The 19,270-nt window shown below is 42.7% G+C and overlaps 3 protein-coding genes across 3 annotated transcripts; all 3 read left to right on the top strand.

The window, feature by feature from the left end:
* Positions 1 to 5,760: 5,760 nt before the first annotated feature.
* Positions 5,761 to 10,598, top strand: H1-2 (H1.2 linker histone, cluster member). The gene has a single exon (XM_027128574.1). The coding sequence runs from the start codon at positions 5,804 to 5,806 to the stop codon at positions 6,443 to 6,445; it is 642 nt and encodes a 213-aa protein (XP_026984375.1). The 5' UTR covers positions 5,761 to 5,803; the 3' UTR covers positions 6,446 to 10,598.
* A 1,115-nt stretch (positions 10,599 to 11,713) lies between these two features.
* On the top strand, positions 11,714 to 14,134 carry LOC113631843 (histone H2B type 1-B-like). The gene is made up of 2 exons (XM_027128583.1): positions 11,714 to 13,723; positions 13,851 to 14,134. The coding sequence occupies exons 1-2, from the start codon at positions 13,347 to 13,349 to the stop codon at positions 13,870 to 13,872; spliced, it is 399 nt and encodes a 132-aa protein (XP_026984384.1). The 5' UTR covers positions 11,714 to 13,346; the 3' UTR covers positions 13,873 to 14,134.
* A 223-nt stretch (positions 14,135 to 14,357) lies between these two features.
* On the top strand, positions 14,358 to 19,158 carry LOC113631846 (histone H2A type 1-B/E). The gene has a single exon (XM_027128586.1). It carries the CDS (start codon positions 18,321 to 18,323, stop codon positions 18,711 to 18,713), a length of 393 nt encoding a protein of 130 aa, XP_026984387.1. The 5' UTR covers positions 14,358 to 18,320; the 3' UTR covers positions 18,714 to 19,158.
* Positions 19,159 to 19,270: the final 112 nt, after the last annotated feature.

Below are 19,270 nucleotides of genomic sequence, written 5' to 3'. Positions count from 1 at the left end.
AATCTATGTATTAACTGAAGCATAGCTACAAATTCTTAGGTAAGCTAACATTGTAAGAATTTGGTCCCAACCAGAAATTGTGTTTAACTTAAGAAGGTTTAGGTGAGTTCAGTAGTAAAAAATGCAGGGTGACATCAGGATTGTTGATTATGTTCTCTCCTCTCACTCCCCAGTACACATACACACACACATCTCCCTTCTCTAATGGGCAAGCTTCTTCTCTTCTTATTAGAATCTCTTCCTGAGGTCTTTCTTGGGTTAGTTCCTAGGCCTGGTGACCTTTCAGAAGCTGCCAGGGGAAGCATACATAATTGGAAAGAGTGAACCAGCTTGTTGGACTTGGTCTACTCTTACCCACTCCTCCAAATGAAGGAGAGTATCAACTGTCTCAGGGTCACCCCAAGACAGGAGGCTCCCATGGTACAAGGATGTAATGGAAATAAACCTTAAATAAGAGGCTACTGTGTGCTCTGTCCAATCCCAGGAACTGTACGCACATTATCTAATTCAATCTTCACTATATTCCTGGGACGAGGGAGCAGTGGGGAGTGTTACGGAGGAGGAAATGAGTGTGCTGGCTCCAAGGCTGCTGTCTTGACTTCCGCTCTTTTGCACTAACAACTCAGCTGTGCTCCCAACCTTCAGGCAGCCTTACAAGTCTCAGATTAGCCTGGGGCTGCCAGGATTTTGAATGGGCTACGGAGTGAGGAACCTTCCTGAGTTGACCTTCTATCATTTACATTTATAATACATAATATTATATATATAGTATTACATATTATAGATTTCATATCCACGTCTATATATAGTATATATAAAATATACATACTATGTAGAGATTTATATGTAAAATATATAGTAGTATGTATTTAATATTATATATTTATACTACTATATATTTTACATATAAATCTCCATATAGTATATATAGTATTATGTGCTATACATTTTATGTACAAAATCTATAGTACATAATGTAAATGAATATATTATATGCTGTTTGTTATATATAATTATGAATAGATATAATTCATTTTATAGGTAGTAAACATCATATACATGTGATTATTAAATTTAATACTCCGTTTTAATTTCTAAAGTAGTAAATATCTACATATATATGTAACTTACATTAACGAAACTTACCGGGGGGCTACTAATTTTTAGAAATGTGAAGGGGTCCTGAAATCTAAATTTTGAGAACCACTGTTCTAGCCTGTTCTCTGATGTCTTAATTTCCCAATTGGATTAGTAAGTACTTGAAGGCAAACGTTTAAGCAGCACATGAACATTTTTGGTTTTTATACTTTTGTTCTCTCAGTGGTTTGTGTCTTTCTTATCAGATTTATCACACTGTATGATAATTATACTTGTCTGTGTCAGTCTCAAAACGTATAATTCCTTAAGAGGAGACCCTTTGCTTGGCTGATCTTTGCTTTTGTTCCCTCCTGGTGTCCTTTGCTTAACAAGTGCTCAGTAAGCATATGTGAAAATCTTATGCATGGCATAGTGATGAGCTAGGAAATAAAAAGCAATAACATGTCCTAACAAATCTACCAAAATTTGTATGCCCCTGTTTCCTCCAAAATAGTCATCGTGTAAAGCCATGTATTTATTCTGATTAAGGCTATTGCCTAATATATGTTTTCATCTTGTGCTTTATAATTGCCTTCATTAGCAGCCTAAACTGAGAAAGTGTAAAAATGTATATCTTCTCGCTATTGACAAATCCTTTTCTTTTGAGGGTGGGTTTCACTTTTGAAACCATTTAAAGTCATTTGAAAACAAGCTTGAAAAATCAGGTGGCTATTAATGCCCTAGTTTCTTGTGTCACTTATGTGATTCTAATAGCAGTTCCAAATGTTTTGCAATGTATTGTTCCTTTTGTAATACTCTCTATGTATTCACTGAGCTCCCACTACGTGCTTTACTACTATATTCTCTGTTGGTTTCCGCAGTGTATTTTGAAAGTGTGTCAGGGAATAAGATACAGAAACTTTAGTCTCAACTGAAAGTTTCCTTGGCGAGTCAGCAAAAATCAGGTTTTAATAACTTCCAGTTGGGGCCTATAACGAACGGACAGAACACTCTCCTGGCATGGTAGAAGGAGGAAGTGAAAGAAAAATCAGTTGTCAGCCCCGGATCCATACACCTGTCCCAACAACTCCTCTCACTCTCCTTTGAGTGTGTCTTGCTGTCTGAGTCTCTCTCTCTCGCTCCAGCTCCATTTGGGCTTGACATTCTGCATCTTTAACTTTGTCCACCAGCTTTCCCGACCCGAAGAATATGAAACAAAATTAGCCAACCCGTAAGATTTAGGATGTGTGTGAATACAAGAATACACAATTTATTGCATGGCAACATTTACCTTTGTCCTCAGTTTATTGCTGGCTATCTCGAGACCATCAATTTTGAGTGGGCAGACAACAACCTTAATCTGAATCTTCCCTGGAGTTAATTTTAGTAGGTCTTTTGTTGCTCACAGGTTTGTTCAAAACCTGAGACTTCATGGGACATCTACAAGATCTAAGGTGGCTTTATAGCTCATGGTCAAAAAATCTTGTATCTTCCAATTTTTTAGAATGGTTTTTAAAGATTCTGATTCAGAGCTTGTAGGACAAACTGAATAACCAAGTGTAAAAGTATAATTTTCAAAACATGACTCTCATACAAGTACTGTGTATAGTGAGCTTGTGCATGGGTCAGAGAATGATTTCAGTATTAATGACGGAGCAAGCAGAATTGAAAAAGTTAGGTCAAAGCAGGATACAGGAGAATGAAATATGTGTTCAGTCAGGGCAAGAAAGAATGCTGGAAGGCTGAAAAATCAGATACAAAATTGTTTAATGTCCTATTAGGCAATACAATAATAACTTTTAGGGTTATCTTTTCTACTAGAAAGAATTCACTTGCATCTCTACTGAACAAGACCTTTATTAATGTATCAACCTTCTACAAGTAAACGTATAATTTTGCATACTCTGAGCCCAATCGAAAAGGAAATATTAAGTCATACTGGACAGCATGCTGTCCAGTATGACAGCTATTAGTCACATGTGGTCATTGAGCACTTGTAATGTGGCTAGTCTGAAATTTTACAAATTCACACCAGACTTTGAAGACTTACCATATGAAAAAAAGAACAGAAACTGTCTTATATTTTTAAATATCGATTACATGTTGAAGTGATAGTAGTTTGGATATACTGAGTTAAGTAAAATATATTATTAAAATTAGATTCACCTATTTCTTCTTATTTCTTCATTGTGACTACTAGAAAGCTTAAAATTACGTGTATGACTCACATTCCATTTTACTGTATAGCATGGCCTTAGAGCATTAGATGAACCACAAGTGGACTCGTGGAGAATTCTCTACTACAGCTTGAAAAGACATGAAGAAATATCTTTGCTTTGTTTTTGACTTTTCTCAACACAAGTTACAGGGATCTAGAGAAGGGCTACTTGTTTTTCTGCCTTCTGATCTCTATTATGTGGCCAGGAGGTTGAGAGCAAGAATTTGAGTGGCTGGTGTCTGGTTCTGGACTTCAGATTTGCATATGGAGAGATGTGATTTGAGTGATTTAAACTGAGTGGTCATATTAGAAAATTGAATTACAGTAATCAAATTTACATGCTGCTTATTTGCAATTTTGTTTGTTTGTTTGCAGTACACGGGCCTCTCACTGCTGTGGCCTCTACCGTTGCGGAGCACAGGCTCCAGACGCACAGGCTCCAGACGCGCAGGCTCAGCGGCCGTGGCTCAGTGGCCGTGGCTCAGTGGCCGTGGCTCACGGGCCCAGCCGCTCCGCGGCATGTGGGATCTTCCCGGACCGGGGCCCGAACCCGTGTCCCCGGCATCGGCAGGTGCATTCCCAACCCCTGCGCCACCAGGGAAGCCCAGGTACACCATTTTATAGTGAAGGGAGGTTCAGTGACCTGGTAATCAAGACTCCACACAGCTCTTTTCCTGGTGGTTATGCATACTTAGCTGAGTTTCAGATGAAGAGGGGGCTCATTGCACATAGAATCAGAACAAAATGGCATGTTCTTATTTTATGTTTTTACCAAAACGTATTAGCATGATGAAGGTACTTTAGTTGTTCGTACACTTTCAATGATTTCTTACAATTCCTATGCCCAAAGTCACACTGATGGATGACAGGTCTAAAGCGATTTTCTGTGGTTGCTAATTCATCCATCACTAATCTTATTAGGTTGTTAATTCCCAGAGGACATGACCAGTAGTAGACATAGTTTCCAAATGTTGAATGAATGTTATTCAGTGAAACCATGGGGTTATCCTTAGTCTAAAAGAAGATACCTCATTTTTCATTCATCAGTGAACTTAATTTGTATAACCCCTTTTGACTATCACATCTAAGACTGACATCTTTAGTACATATTTTTATCTAGATGTAGTAGTAGTAAAGGGGGCTTTAGAATAGAATATATATGGCCGGCTTTAGAGGAGATAAGAGGTGAGCTTATCAGCAAAAAGTGGCATAATAATTTATTTGTTCTAGTAATTTTCCTCTACTTCTGTTAAAATTTTGCCGTTTCATTTCTGTTTCAAATCTATAGTTCATCTTAAAAGTCAAAAGTGTATCTTGTTGAAGCCAGTTGCTTTATTTCCATCTGTATCTTTGGGTTCCCAGTTAGAGAGTGTCCTGTACCACGACATGTAAAAGTCAAAAGTGTATCTTGTTGAAGCCAGTTGCTTTATTTCCATCTGTATCTTTGGGTTCCCAGTTAGAGAGTGTCCTGTACCACGACATGTGTTAGATATTGTTACTGGAAGTAACCTAGAATTTTCATGTGCTGAAATTCATCTCTTTATTGCGGCATGCAAAAATAAATAAATAAATGCTTGTTTTCTTTGAAAACAGATCATCTAAACGTCCCTAGCGGCCAAGTCTATTTGGGGGTTATTTGCAGGCTTAGGGGGTCTCCTTTCTTCCCTCATTATCCCTATCCTTGAGGGCCAGACCCCCTGCCTTGCACAACCCAGAGGGAAACCCGAGAGCTTTTAAAAAACAGCCCAATTTCTCGCCTTTGGAGAAGTGAGAAGAGTGCCCCGCCCCCATCTATGAAAAGAGGGATTTGATAGAGTTTCAATGTCTTCAAATCAAAGATTTAAGTCTCTAACCCCCCATCATCCAGGACCCCCCCAAGGCTTACGAACCCCCTCCCATCCCGCCCTAACTGCTTTGGACTGGCCCCAGAATCCTGGTCCCAGTCCACAGTTCCTGTGGGTCTGTACGCAGAATTCACAGAGGACCTGTGTTACTTCCCTTGCGAAGAAACAGAATTATGGTGAAAATTTAGGTGGAAACCATTTCATTTTTGGCTCAAAAAAAAGGGAAGCATGTGCCCAACCACCCCTGAGAAAAAGAACTTTCAGGGGCAAAGGAGTGAACAGGTAATTTAGAAGAAAAACAGAAAGTGGTCTCCGACTGCCCAGGACTTCCCTAGGAGTTGGGGGAGTTGGGGACGACTGGACGAGTAGTCTTTGTGGTTGCGGAAAAAATAAACGGAGAGCACGAAGCCTGAGGCTTCTCGGATCCTTTCCCGACCAAATTCGGGTGATTTGGTGCTGCGTATTTTAATATTTTCCCCCTTTTGTGAAGTGGAACAAACACAACTTGGGCGCACCGCGGCGGCTCAGAGCCTGCCAGCCAGGCGGGCGACCGGAGCACCAATCAGCGCGCGCCTGCGCTCTATATATACGGCGGCCCGGCCCAAGCGTAGTTCCATCGGCGACTTGCCACTTGTACCCGAGTTCTAGATCTTCAGCACTCAGCATGTCGGAGACTGCTCCTGCCGCTCCCGCCGCCGCGCCTCCTGCGGAGAAGACCCCGGTTAAGAAAAAGGCGGCCAAGAAGCCGGCCGGGGCGCGCCGGAAGGCGTCTGGGCCGCCGGTGTCCGAGCTCATCACGAAGGCTGTCGCCGCTTCCAAAGAGCGGAGCGGTGTGTCTTTGGCTGCGCTCAAGAAGGCGCTGGCAGCCGCGGGCTACGATGTGGAGAAGAATAATAGCCGCATCAAACTGGGTCTTAGGAGCCTGGTGAGTAAGGGCACTCTGGTGCAGACCAAGGGCACCGGTGCTTCCGGCTCCTTTAAGCTCAACAGGAAAGGGGCCACTGGGGAAGCCAAGCCCAAGGCTAAGAAAGCAGGTGCGGCCAAGCCCAAGAAGGCCGCTGGGGCAGCTAAAAAGCCCAAGAAAGCCACGGGTGCGGCCACCCCGAAAAAAGCCGCCAAGAAGACCCCGAAGAAGGCGAAGAAGCCAGCCGCAGCTACTGTGACCAAGAAAGTTGCCAAGAGCCCAAGGAAAGCTAAAGCTGCGAAACCCAAGAAGGCCGCCAAGAGCGCAGCTAAGGCAGCGAAGACCAAAGCCGCCAAGCCCAAGGTTGCCAAGCCCAAGAAGGCTGCACCGAAAAAGAAGTAGGTTGTTAATCGTCTGCTTCTAAAACCCAAAAAGGCTCTTTTCAGAGCCACCACTGATATCAAAAAAAAGACCTGTATACTCCTTCCGTACTTGCTGTTTCTGTATACCTATATCCCCTTTCGCCTTTTAATCTAAATCAAGGTTGCGCAGGAGTCGTTGCAGAAGGCTGCTCACGCTACCCTAAGATGGGCAGTGAGGGCTTGGCAGGGTGACTGCTGTGAGGTTGCAGGGCATAGACCCATCCCTGTGGGTTGCTCTTTGCTCTGCGGTGCTTTTGGTTAGTCTCCTGGTCAGCAATTACAAGCGCTGTCCGGAGGCTTGCGTACTTAGGCTATCCGCCTGCCCCGCTCCACTCCTGTGGACAGCAAATACAACCACAAAGAAATCCAGCCAGTTTCTTAGTCTTAACGGGATATTCCGATTGGGCTAAGAACTCATTCAAAAGTCCCGCCCTGCTCGCGGGTTGGCTCACTTCCCCAGCCCGTAATTTTCACCCTGTATTTAATTGGATGGTGGCCGGCCTCCATCCTTAGTCTCCAATGTTTGTTTTCCTTCCGTTGGGTTAGCACTATTCGCGTGATACAGAAATGTATCTGGTATTTCGGACATTTTCCATGTTTCGAAAGTCAAGTTGTTGGCTCTCGGGGGCGTTGGTATCATCCGATCCTGGGAGGAGGGTGGGTGCAGGCGCTCTTGCCTCGCATTCTTTGGTTAATTCCTGTGGGCTGTGGCAGCAAAGGAACATTTGAAAAACTGCTACAGCGGTGGCAATGACTCTTCCACCCAGGGCAAGGCTGGACCAGGGATGTTTCTGTTCCTCGCATCGTGTAACTTTCAACAAATGTGTGATGGATTTGAGCGCATGAAAAACAACTTTTAGTCGGCCATTTTGTCCTGGCCGGCCAGTCAAGGATCCTCATTTTAGGTGGACTTTAACATCAAAAAATCGAAGATGCTTTAAACGCATTTTTGTAACATTTGTAACACCCAACATTTTCTACGCGAAGGAGAAAAAATATATCGGTTAAGCTTTGGAAATTGTGTGTGTATTGAGCGGGGGGAGGTGATGTCTCTAATAAAGGGCTTTAGTTTTCATTAACAGTATTATATGTAGATTCTTTCATATTCATGGCATTCCTCCTGGGTAGAGAAAGTCCAGCGTCCTATTTCTATTCTGGTGGGCAGAGAATTTCTCAAGACAATTTCCCGGGTCAGGGGTTTCTGCAGACCTGCAGCTCAGTTCTTCAACCATTGCCACAAGGACGAATCTGTGAGTTGAGTTATTTCCTGCATTAGTGGTAGTGGCCATGGAGTTCATTCCTCGTCTTAGTCACTGTGTAGGAGAAACCAAGAGATCTAGTGGATAAAAAGAGTAGAATGGAGCCAAAGTGTGTAGAAAAGCAGAGATGAGAGGTGTACAGAGAGTGCTGCAAGATCTGGGTTCCTGACACCTCCTGAGTTCCTGGTTCTCTGAGCCACCTGAACTCCTGCCACCGGGGCCTCTCCACTTAGTTCAGGTTGGGTCAAGTTGCAACAACCAGGAGACCTAATAAAGACACTCCAAATATAATCACAGATAGGGCTTATAGTAATAGCACCATGTACTTCTATGTTCCCTTTCTCCTTCAAATAATTTCAGTTCCACCCATTTGCTTGATTTTCACATCAGCTCTAAGAGGCAGGGAAGGAATCAACCTAAGCAAAGAGAGTTGATTCTCTAATTTTTCTTCAAACCTCTTGTGAATGCCCTTTGGGGTGTAAATTTATTGGATTTATATACAGTTGATCCTATCATTGAATGTTTCCTGCAAGTGTATTTGCATAGTTGAAACATGTCCTTTACTTTCAAGTAAAACATATTCCTCAAAAACAAATATAACCATTCTTTAGTAAGGCTTCAGGAAGAGTTCATTCACAGAGAGCTAAGTTATTGTTTAAAATCTCTAATTTTACCTAGACTTTAGATAGTCTTCAACAATGTTTCCTCAATTTTGTCCGTGTTCTTTACTTTTGTTCCATTCCCTCACAACTGTTCACATAGTTTACCGGCTTGGGTCTAATAAGACATTCATTCAATTCTAAAAATTAGCTAGTTTAACGAAAAGGTCTTTGTCACGATTTTGTTTAGTTTATAAAACCTATATTTTATTTTGACATTATTAATATTATTTTCAGTATTCACTTATTATTATAAAATAATATTGGCAACAGCAATAATATACTCAAATAATTGGTCAAACATGGCTGGATTAGCCAAAAGTGGCAATGAATATGAATACTGCATAAACTAAACTGCTGACTGATAATGATGAAAATTCATGAAATGTTCGTGTACGTTGGAAGTGTACGCAGAAATTAAAGGCTCCTTGTAAATGCATTATTGTGAAAAAATTTTTTTTCTGTACATACACAGTGCTCTCATAGCTGAAAAATTAAATATCCCGTTACTTCCCCTAGGCATTGCTCTAGATATCATTTCTTCTAAGCCTGAGGGAGATGTAAAAGTAACTTTGTGGTTGAAATCCATGCCAGAGAGGGACAGGTCCAGTACAAGACGTGATTACATCATTAGAGAATTTCAGAAGGGAACAGGGATATGGGGCACAGTGGTAACAGCAATAGTGTTGACAGCTAGCATTTCTTGAGCACTAATTTACGAGGGTGCCAAGCACTATTGCTGAACACTCTTCATTTATTTTCAAACACATTCTTGTCACAGCACCTTGAGGTAGGTGCCATTATTACTGAGGCTTGGTCACATTAAGGACATAATGAGTTAATATCTGATCAGTGAGCCAGTATAATTATCCTCCATGTATGAGCCACGTAAGTAATCAAAAATTTTCTAGTAGCCACATTTTAGAAAAGTAAAGCAAGTAAAATCTATTTTAATAATATTTTAACCCACTAAAATAAAAATATTTCAACAAGTCATCTAAGGTAAAAATATTCAGGAGATTTTAAGTTCTATTTTTCATACTAACTCTTTGAAATTTGGTATGTATTTTTACACTTAAGCTCATCTCAATTTGGACTAGCCGTGTTTCAAGCGCTCAATAGCCGCATATGGCTATTGGCTACCGTCTTGAACAATAAAGATCTATGTAAACGCTGAAAGGAACACACAAGAGAATACTTGCTCTGGAGTAGAATCTAGCTGTTTCCAAGGAAATAATTATGCTGACCTGATCCTATAATTATGCTGACTCTATCTCAGAGTCCTGAGTCATCCGAGACCAGTGTTTCTCAACAGGGCACTTGCTGAGGTGTGGTATAACAGAGTGGTAGGAGGGCAAGGAAGGCCATGTGTAATTTGGAAAAGCATAACCTGTGCTGAGAAGCAGATTTACCCTGAAGTTAATGAAACTCAAATGTCAGACCCTGTACTTCCAAGGTCCTGGGAGGGGCCCCTGGGAGTATAGTATGTTCACTTGCCCTCATTTAAAGAATACTTTTTTTTAAAATTGCAATGTTGACAGATTTTAATCACAGCTGGTAAAAACCATTTCTGTCCATTCAATCTTCTGTTACAATTCACCTTTTGTCTGATTATGCTGGGATGTTGATGAGAATATTTGGGATTGAGAAAATTTACTTGCATCTATATTTTGTTTGGGGTTAATGACATATATAAAGTGATGTGCAGATGTGCTTATATATATTGATAGTTCAGTTGTTGCTAGCCAGTCTGCTCTAAGAATGGCTTCAAGGAATACTCCTACTGCCCACTGATAAACTCACCTGGATTAATGGCAAGAAAATATGGGACTAGACGTCATATATCCATGTACCCAGCACTGGGAGTGAATGCATAGGGGAGAATTGAGATTTGAAATGTATAGTGCCAGAAGCTAGTCTGTGAAGAATTCTTCCAAATTTTACAATTCACATATGAAAGAAGCTTGACAGAGGATTTTCCAAATTTGAAAACAATCCTAAAAACTTGACATCACCTACGGTGCTTTGAAGCTGAAATTCTAAGTTATCAATGGAATAAAACAAATTGTGATCAACCACCCTAGAGGGAATACTGAATTCTCTTCCCACTGTCTACACTCTATAGAAAATATTACTAAACAATTTTCCTTTAAAGAGGGAATCAGAGTATGCTGTCAAAAATATAGGAAAATAAAGCATTGCAGTGTGTATTCAACTTAATGTGCTATTTTTCTGAATTTTGTGATAGCTATAGTTTTGTTTTTTCGTAAAATTGGAATTTGTTAATTTTCTCATTATAAATATTCAGTATCTACTTTGTAATTTTGTTTGTAGTTTTAAGTCACCGCGTTGTGTAAGCGTTAAGCCTCAGAAAACCATCTGCTCCATCAGTTACATTGTGCATCAATATGTGGAAACTTTTTTAAAAAAATTAACATTTAAGTAAATGTTCTTTGTATTACAAGGAGGCATGAGTAGAAAAAGCTCTAGAGTTGGTACCCTTCAGTATCTCAACCCCCCTTGATTTTCAGATGCATAGGCAAATCTTAAAGGTTACATAAATTTAGTGGATCTCTGCTGGTGAGTACTGAGGTCAGTTCCTATTGCCTGAGCTACAATTCCAGTTTGGGTAGACCAACTGACCTGAAGACAGTATTTTAATTATGAGAGATAATTCCCTGAATAACTCTAACCCGAATAAAGGCTTATTTTGGTTTTATGTATACTAAAGTCCCTTACTTGAGTTTTTACTATACGCTTTCCACCATTAGTGATTTCTAACGCCTCAGCAATCATGTCACAACCGCCTTTAAGTAAAATTGTGGGTGGCTCTTAAAAGAGCCTTTTTTCAATTAGGAAGATAATTTTCTTTAGGCTCTCTCTCCGCGGATGCGGCGGGCAAGCTGGATGTCCTTGGGCATGATGGTGACGCGCTTGGCGTGGATGGCACACAGGTTGGTGTCCTCGAAGAGCCCCACCAGGTAGGCCTCGCACGCCTCCTGCAGCGCCATCACGGCCGAGCTCTGGAAGCGCAAGTCGGTCTTGAAGTCCTGCGCGATCTCGCGCACCAGGCGCTGGAACGGCAGCTTGCGGATCAGCAGCTCCGTGGACTTCTGGTAGCGGCGGATCTCGCGCAGGGCCACCGTGCCGGGCCGGTAGCGGTGCGGCTTCTTCACGCCGCCCGTGGCCGGTGCGCTCTTCCGGGCCGCCTTGGTGGCCAGCTGTTTGCGCGGGGCCTTGCCGCCGGTGGACTTGCGAGCGGTCTGCTTAGTGCGAGCCATAACGCGCGATTGACCACACACCCACAGGCCTGTTGCAGGCTTAGGCAGTTGTCTTTAAATATAGTTAGAAGCATTCTGATTGGTCTTGTAGTTTTTCAAAAGTACCGCGCGATAAAACCATTGGCTGAAAGGTGACCGGGAAGGAGAATTAATTACTAGAGAATCTGATTGGATGAATTACTTTACCACCCATTCCCGGTGCCTTTTTTGCCTCTGGGATCTGAAGGAATTTTCCTACGTTCTATTTCATCCTGCCGCCAACTACAGCGTGCATAACGAGACACTTAAGGACCATGTTAACTTCCGATTCAGTTGATGAGTTCCCCTGATATTCTCAATATTCTCAGCGTGTCAATATTGACACGCTCGCGGGTTGTCAATACAGCTGGTCCACACTAAACTGAGTACAATTGTTTTTTCTCCCCCAGACAGCTGGGTTAGGTTTAAATAAATCTCGAACCGCCAGGACTGCCACTTTCTCTGGTCATCACAGCTCCCCTAACCCTGGGTTTTTCTTTTGTGAAACTACATGGCAGTGTCACTGGGTGGATGATTCAAAAAATCACGTGTAAAATTGATGACAGATACACACTGGACTGCAACCAAACTTTCGTCAGAAAAAAATATTTTGCTTAAATTTACAACCTTGAAAGCCCGAACAGGTTTATTACTGGCAAAAGGAACATTTCTTTGCTTTTTGTTATTCTCAAGCCCGAGCGATGCTTCTGCCTCCTCTTTAGAAACGCTTTTGTTGACTACGGAAGTTTCACCCGGTACGCACTAAAATAATGCTTGTGGGAAGTCCAGTTTCCCTGGAAGTCAGCGTTTTGACGTCACTTTGTCTTTTACAAAACAGAGATAGATACCTGGCTACCAGCTTTTTAAATGAAAATGTAGATGGCTCTGAAAAGAACCACTAGACAGTTTATAAAAAAGAATTTCGTATTTTGTCTAGGCTTTACTTGCCCTTGGTCTTGCGGTGACTCTCAGTCTTCTTGGGCAGCAGCACAGCCTGGATGTTGGGCAGAACGCCGCCCTGAGCGATGGTGACTTTACCGAGCAGCTTGTTGAACTCCTCCTCCTTATAGATGGCCAGCTGCAGGTGGCGCGGAATGACCCGCGTCTTGTCGCGGGTCGGGCTGCCCGCCAGCTCCAAAATCTCGGCTGTCAGGTACACGGGGGCCCCGACACCGACCCGTTTGGAGTAGTTGCCCTTACGGAGCAACCAGTGTACGCGGCCTACTGGGAACTGCTAACCAGCTGGAGAAGATCGAGTTTTAGCTTTAGCTCGAATCTTGCCTACTTATTCACCACGGCCAGACGTAATTACCTTATACAATTTAACAACAAACATTGTGAGCAAAAGGAATAAACGCTGGATGACATAGGAACAAATCATTTTACAGACAGTACAGGGATGCCCCAGCAAGCTATCCGATTGGTCAAAAGTATGCTGTTTTTCTATCCAATAGAAAAACAAATTGTGTATCCTTTATTTGCATAAACCACGCCCCTCCCGCCCTTAGTGAACCTGTACTACTCTTATCCAATCAAAAGTGAGACCTCTTGATTGTTCATTTGCGTTGAACGACTATAAATATATGGGTTCTGAACTCTTCACACTACTAGTTCTAGTTGTGGAGAAGGCGATTTAACGTTTACTACAGCTCTTCGGAAGAACTATGCCAGAGCCATCTAAATCTGCTCCGGCCCCTAAAAAGGGTTCTAAGAAGACCATCACTAAGGCGCAGAAGAAAGACGGGAAGAAACGCAAGCGCAGTCGTAAAGAGAGCTACTCCATCTACGTATACAAAGTTTTGAAGCAGGTCCACCCAGACACCGGCATCTCATCCAAGGCCATGGGTATCATGAACTCGTTCGTCAACGACATCTTTGAGCGCATCGCAGGTGAGGCGTCGCGCTTGGCGCATTACAACAAGCGCTCCACGATCACATCTAGGGAGATCCAGACGGCTGTGCGCCTACTGCTCCCTGGGGAGCTGGCCAAGCATGCTGTTTCCGAGGGCACTAAGGCCGTTACCAAGTACACCAGCTCCAAGTAAGTGCTTGTATAGGCACTTAATCCAAAGGCTCTTTTCAGAGCCACCCACTTTGTCAAAGAAGAGCTGAAACTTCCGTTTTTTTGATGATGAATGCAATTCTCTACTGGTTACATTTACTTTCAGGTGTTTTTTTCTGTGGTGCTGATAGTTGAAGCAGTTTTGGAGCCAGAGCCCCAAGCGACTTGGAAGGTTTATCGGCTTTAAAACACATGAGTTACTGTGTCGCATTACCCAAAAAACCTCATCTTTTCCCCAAGGATTAAACTTCCAGATGCTTATTAAGCTGTTGGAAGTGTTCACTCCTTTCTACAAAGCCTCCTGAAATTTCTAATGGTGATGGGAATGTCCCTCCTTGGTAAGGAAGCGGTTAGGGGATTTCAGAGTAGAGACCCTGAGGAGATGATTATCCAGGCTGTCTTTTCAGGGGTGGGGGTGGGGGGTGAGGGGGCGGGGGGGGCGAGGGGGAGGGGCGAGGGGGTGGGGTGGGGAGGTGTGAGGTGTGAGGGGGCGACGGGGAGGGGATGTGGGGGAGGGGACGGGGTGTGGGGAGGAGGAGGGGGAGGGGAGAGGAGGGGTCCCGACGGAACAGAGGGCAGGTAGTGGCATTTTCTCCGGGAGCCTGAACTCCCCTGGGATTGTAGAAACAGTAAGCAAAATTGTTCCTTTAACAAGCTGTGGGCACTTCTATAGGGTACTACCTCAAGCTCTCTTCACATGGTTGAAGTGAGATTTTCTAATTTCGCGTTAGAATTGTTTACTGATGGCCACAGCCAATCTAAAGCCGTTGCAATCTTTCTTTCATTCCTGAAATCTGGGCTCCCGTTTCTTGGGTCACTTACCGTTCAGGGATGCCACTAGAAGAGCTTGAAAGGGTGGCACTCCAGCTCGAGGAGGGACAAAGGATTTGAATTTCCCGCCCTCCCCATCTGGTGTCACCTCGTCGCAGACCGGGAGGGCCCCAGTTGGAGAGGAAAATGTGCTGATTTTTCTTGGAAACCTTTTTCAAAATACCCGCGACTCCAAAAATAATCCCGATGGGAAGGGCCTTGGTTGAGGAAAAGGAGTCAGTTACGGCTGGGCTAGGCCTGAGGCTGGGGGAGGGGAAAAAGCCGGGAAAAGGGGCAGCAGTTGACTGCCTATTAAAAAGGTTGGGAAAAGTCTTTTCCTTTGGTTTATGAGCACCGTATGTAGGTGACATACAACAGTGTGTCTGGATGAAGAAGTAAAACTTGAAGTAGAATTTCTCAAAAAGGACCACTTTTAAAAGAAAATTTAAATTTAAATGATCTTTTCCCAGCTCCCACACAAATCAGCTGACCGCTATATGAGAAGCATTTATCTCAGCGTACAGAAAACATAGTTGTGAAAGAGAAGCTTTTCTTAGAAGTTAAAATTTTTGCTTTTTAGATTATAACTACCCCCCCCATCCCGTAAAAAAAAAATATTGAACTCAAGCTGCAATTTAAGAATCACCCCCTGGAGGAGTGAGATCTGGGAAATAATATCTCAGCCTCTTCAAAATGATCTCCTGAGATAAGAATTATTTTTTTCCCCATCTTGTCTTTCATAATATTTGCCTACTTGCTTGCTTCTATCTTTCTTCTCTCCTCTCTCCCGCTTCTTCCTAATAGTTGATATTTTACCTAAAACTATACCCTTAAATAAGAAGCCCAAACCAAAACCTGGGTCCCCTAAACTCAAAGCTAGGCCCTTTTGACATCTATACTGATACCTGGCTGATCTTTAACAAGCAAAAAGGAAATTAAAAATCAGATTCCTGGACTCAGGGCTAGACTCCAAAACTATGTGGGGAATTGTGAGAAGCCAGAAATAAAATTCATACATCTCCCCAGCTGATTCTGATGAGGCACCAACTTGCTCATTTAAGTGTTTTTATGACGGCTGGTTTAGAATCCTAGTTGAGAATTCTAACATGTGTCTCTCGGTCTTAATATATGTTGATTATCTTTATTCACTCAAATGGAGACTTTGGTATGACAGTGATCTTTTTTTAAAATAAACTTATCCTGGGCATTTTGGGTATTGTTATGAGACTCTAGATCTTATTTAAATTTATGGTTTTAAGAGACCTCCCCCCCTTCCCAGCCCCCTTCCCGCCTGGGATAGGAGGGGCACTGCCTCATTGTCAGGTGGGAGTGGCGTCCAAGTTTCTTGCTCAGCCTGTTTGACATTGACAGGGAAGAGGTGCCTCATTATTGCTGTGTAGGGGGTGGAAGTCCAGGATCCCCATGTGGCCTCTGTAGGAGGGGGAACAATTTTCTTCGGTTGGTGTAATAATTAAACTGATACGGCAGTGATGGGTTTCAGGGCAGGCCTTCCCAAGATATGCCACTTTGGCATGCAGAGAATTTAGAGCTGAAAGCAATCAAGGCCCAAAAGATGCAGGAAGAAACTCTGACCTTCCCCCTAAATGCCTAAAAGAATTTTAGATAGAGAACCTGTTCCAGGAAGGCAGGTCTCACCCTAGATAACTACAGTATAATTTGAACGAGGTGTGCAGACAGGGGGGAACCTAGGAAAGACTGTTCATTAAAATTTTTTTCTGGGTGCCATTGTTTCTGTTTGGCCCAGCAAACATTTGTTCACAAAACATTTTCTTTTTTTCATCTTCTTGTGAATTGCCTTCCTACCCTTTGAAGTCCCAAGCCCGTAACCTCTTCTCTCAGATGGCATAAGCCTCAACTGCCTAACTTGTCCTTGGGTCTCATTTTTCTTATTGTGTCCGACCCACAAATGAAATGAAATTTAATTTTTTCCTGTTAATTTGTCTCATGTCAATTTAATTCTTAGACCAGCCAGAAGAACCTAGAAGGGTAGAGGAAAATTTTTTCCTCCCCAGCGACCCCAAGGGCACACCATGCCATCACCTAGAACACTCTGGCACTATTTATTTATGTAGAATAAATGCTAAATGTACATCTCTTTCGAGTTGTTAACCCTTCTAATTCACAGTGATTACTCTTCTCCATGTGCTCTTATAATATTTATTGCTTAAAACCTTCAGTTTTGGATGCAAAAAATGCTGTACTATTTAAACTTCAGGTATACAACCCCCCCAGCTCCCCGCCCCCTGCCCTTTTCACAAGAGAGTATGAAGTCTTCAAGGCAGCATCTGAGATACCTTTTTACATCTGCATCACGGGTTTTGAAACATTTCAGACACTGAGCCAGTGTTGATGTATACTGCTGTTGTCCATGGTGAAGATAATAATAAATAATAAAAAGGAAGTGAATATTGTTAAGAGAAAACGTCATAGGAGTCAAAAGACTTGAGAGAAGGTAAAAAAGAAACAGGAAATGAGCATCTTTACTCTCCTGCTTGGTTGCCTGGATCAAAATATAGTTCTCTGACCGAGTTGGTTTAGAAGTAATTTTCTCACACCCAGGCTCTTGTTCCTTTTACCATCCTGTTAGTTAGTAGACTTTTAGGCTGGAGTCCTCAAAAATTCCTATAATAGTAATCCGCCTCCATCTGGGCCCCATCTATTTCTATTTCATGGACCATTAAAAGAAAAAACGGCAAGATCTCCCTCGGTAATTTATCTTAATTTTATGTTCCTCAACATGAGAGCGTAAGACCAAACACCCTGTAGTAATATTAATATAGTGTTTTATAGTAGTATACTGTAATCTCATTTTGAGTATTTATGTGCTGTAGGGTGTTTGTTCTCTCATTCTTAGGAGTCCTTACGTGCTGCAAAATTTTCACTCTAACTGCAAGAAGTTCAGTACGATATGGAGAATGATGGAGGAGTTTTCTAAAGTAATTAGAATCCTGTGTTGGCAGCCAAGTGAGAAAAGAGGGAGGGTAGGAAGGTTGAGAGTGGCACTGGGGAACGACGACAAAGTTTTTCAGACAGGATTTTGTTGTCCTTGGTCCCATTAACCTTGGCAAAGGCAAACAAACTGGGTCTCTCTCAGTTTCGCAATCTCTAAAATGAGGACAGTACTCACTCTACATACCTCCCAGGTGACCCTGGAAGGCTTCATAGGTAAGCTGTGAATGAAACGGAAGACTTGCTGGATCATCCAGTTCTTGCCTTCAGTTTTCATTGTTCAGATAGTTTAAGACTTGGGCCGGGACAAAAAATTTTTTGTTTCCTCTTCTCCCTCTTTCCTGTCAAAAGAGTTAAAGAGTTAGAAGAGTTAAAGTAACACTGGGCATAGAAGTACCTACCTCTTAAATATTGTTTCTAAATTGTGCTGCGTTTATTCCTTTCCAAAAATCATGAGTCACAATTTCAATAGCAGAAAGTCAGAACAATAAGAATAATCACTCCTGCTTCTGATTGCATTTAAGAACACTGCTTTGAAAAAACCAAATAGACTCCATTGTTAACAGTATTAAAAGCCCACCAGACTGTATGAGATTGGAGCAAACAGGAAACTCACACTAGACGGAAGTCTTGTATGCAAATGAAGGATGCAGGTTCTGATTTCCTATTGGTTCTTAAATAGTAGCCAATGGGACAATAGCACAAGCCTACCTCTGGTTAATATAAATATTTCTCTCACCGCTGTGTTGTTTATTGTTTGCTTTTTATTTTGAAGGTTTTTGAGTTGTGGTCTGTTATGTCTGGTCGTGGTAAACAGGGTGGCAAGGCTCGTGCTAAGGCTAAGACCCGCTCCTCGCGAGCTGGGCTCCAGTTCCCCGTAGGCCGGGTGCACCGCCTGCTCCGCAAGGGTAACTACTCCGAGCGTGTCGGTGCCGGGGCGCCGGTGTACCTGGCGGCGGTGCTGGAGTACCTAACGGCTGAGATCCTGGAGCTGGCGGGCAACGCGGCCCGCGATAACAAGAAGACGCGCATCATTCCGCGCCACCTGCAGCTGGCCATCCGCAACGACGAGGAGCTTAACAAGTTGCTGGGGCGCGTGACCATCGCTCAGGGCGGTGTCCTGCCCAACATCCAGGCGGTACTGCTCCCCAAGAAGACTGAGAGCCACCACAAGGCCAAGGGCAAGTAAAGTGTTTATTACTTTTGCACGGCAATTTTGTTATCCATTATCCAAAAGAAAAAAAAAGGTAACTTACAAAGGCTCTTATCAGAGCCACCCACCTTTTTCGTTTAAAGAGCTGTCATGCTTTTCAGTTCTGCCCATATGAGGGTTGTGACATCAGGTGAAAAATCACAGCTCATAAGTGAGTGTCCCGAGGGAAGTCAGTAAAGAGTATGTGCGAAATGACTGTGAGGAAAGCCACACGAGTTTAAATTGACCGGATTAACTACAGGTGAATCAGTTTATAGTCAAACTACTTTCCTCTTTGTTGCAGCGGTGACTTTTGTAAAGTTTTTCGCACTGGAGTGAGGAAAGTATGCTCACTTTCAGTATAGTGAAAAGCACTGTATTTAAAGTTAACCTTCAACATTTTTTGTTGACTTAAAGGAACACCCAAAACCTCTGCATCTATTCAACTTTATAAAAACATTACACATTTCCTGAAGGGATTGAGTAAATTACTAGATCCTTGGTACTTCGCCCTCGTGTCAGAAACATCTTCCTGACTCCACAATGTTTGTGCC

This window comes from Aethalodelphis obliquidens, unplaced genomic scaffold (genome assembly GCF_003676395.1).
Source record: "Aethalodelphis obliquidens isolate GAN/ISIS:26980383/991018 unplaced genomic scaffold, ASM367639v1 scaffold34, whole genome shotgun sequence".
NCBI lineage: Eukaryota > Metazoa > Chordata > Mammalia > Artiodactyla > Delphinidae > Aethalodelphis > Aethalodelphis obliquidens.
The sequence above is the reverse complement of the archived record's forward strand: the minus strand, read 5'-3'. Positions and strand labels throughout refer to the sequence as shown.

Bases quoted from the DNA above. Each gene is read 5' to 3' on its own strand.
- LOC113631846 (XM_027128586.1), top strand. From the start codon at position 18,321: ATGTCTGGTCGTGGTAAACAGGGTGGCAAGGCTCGTGCTAAGGCTAAG.
- H1-2 (XM_027128574.1), top strand. From the start codon at position 5,804: ATGTCGGAGACTGCTCCTGCCGCTCCCGCCGCCGCGCCTCCTGCGGAG.
- LOC113631843 (XM_027128583.1), top strand. From the start codon at position 13,347: ATGCCAGAGCCATCTAAATCTGCTCCGGCCCCTAAAAAGGGTTCTAAG. The intron at 13,724-13,850 runs GTAAGTGCTTGT...ATTTACTTTCAG, and splicing joins ACCAAGTACACCAGCTCCAA to GTGTTTTTTTCTGTGGTGCT.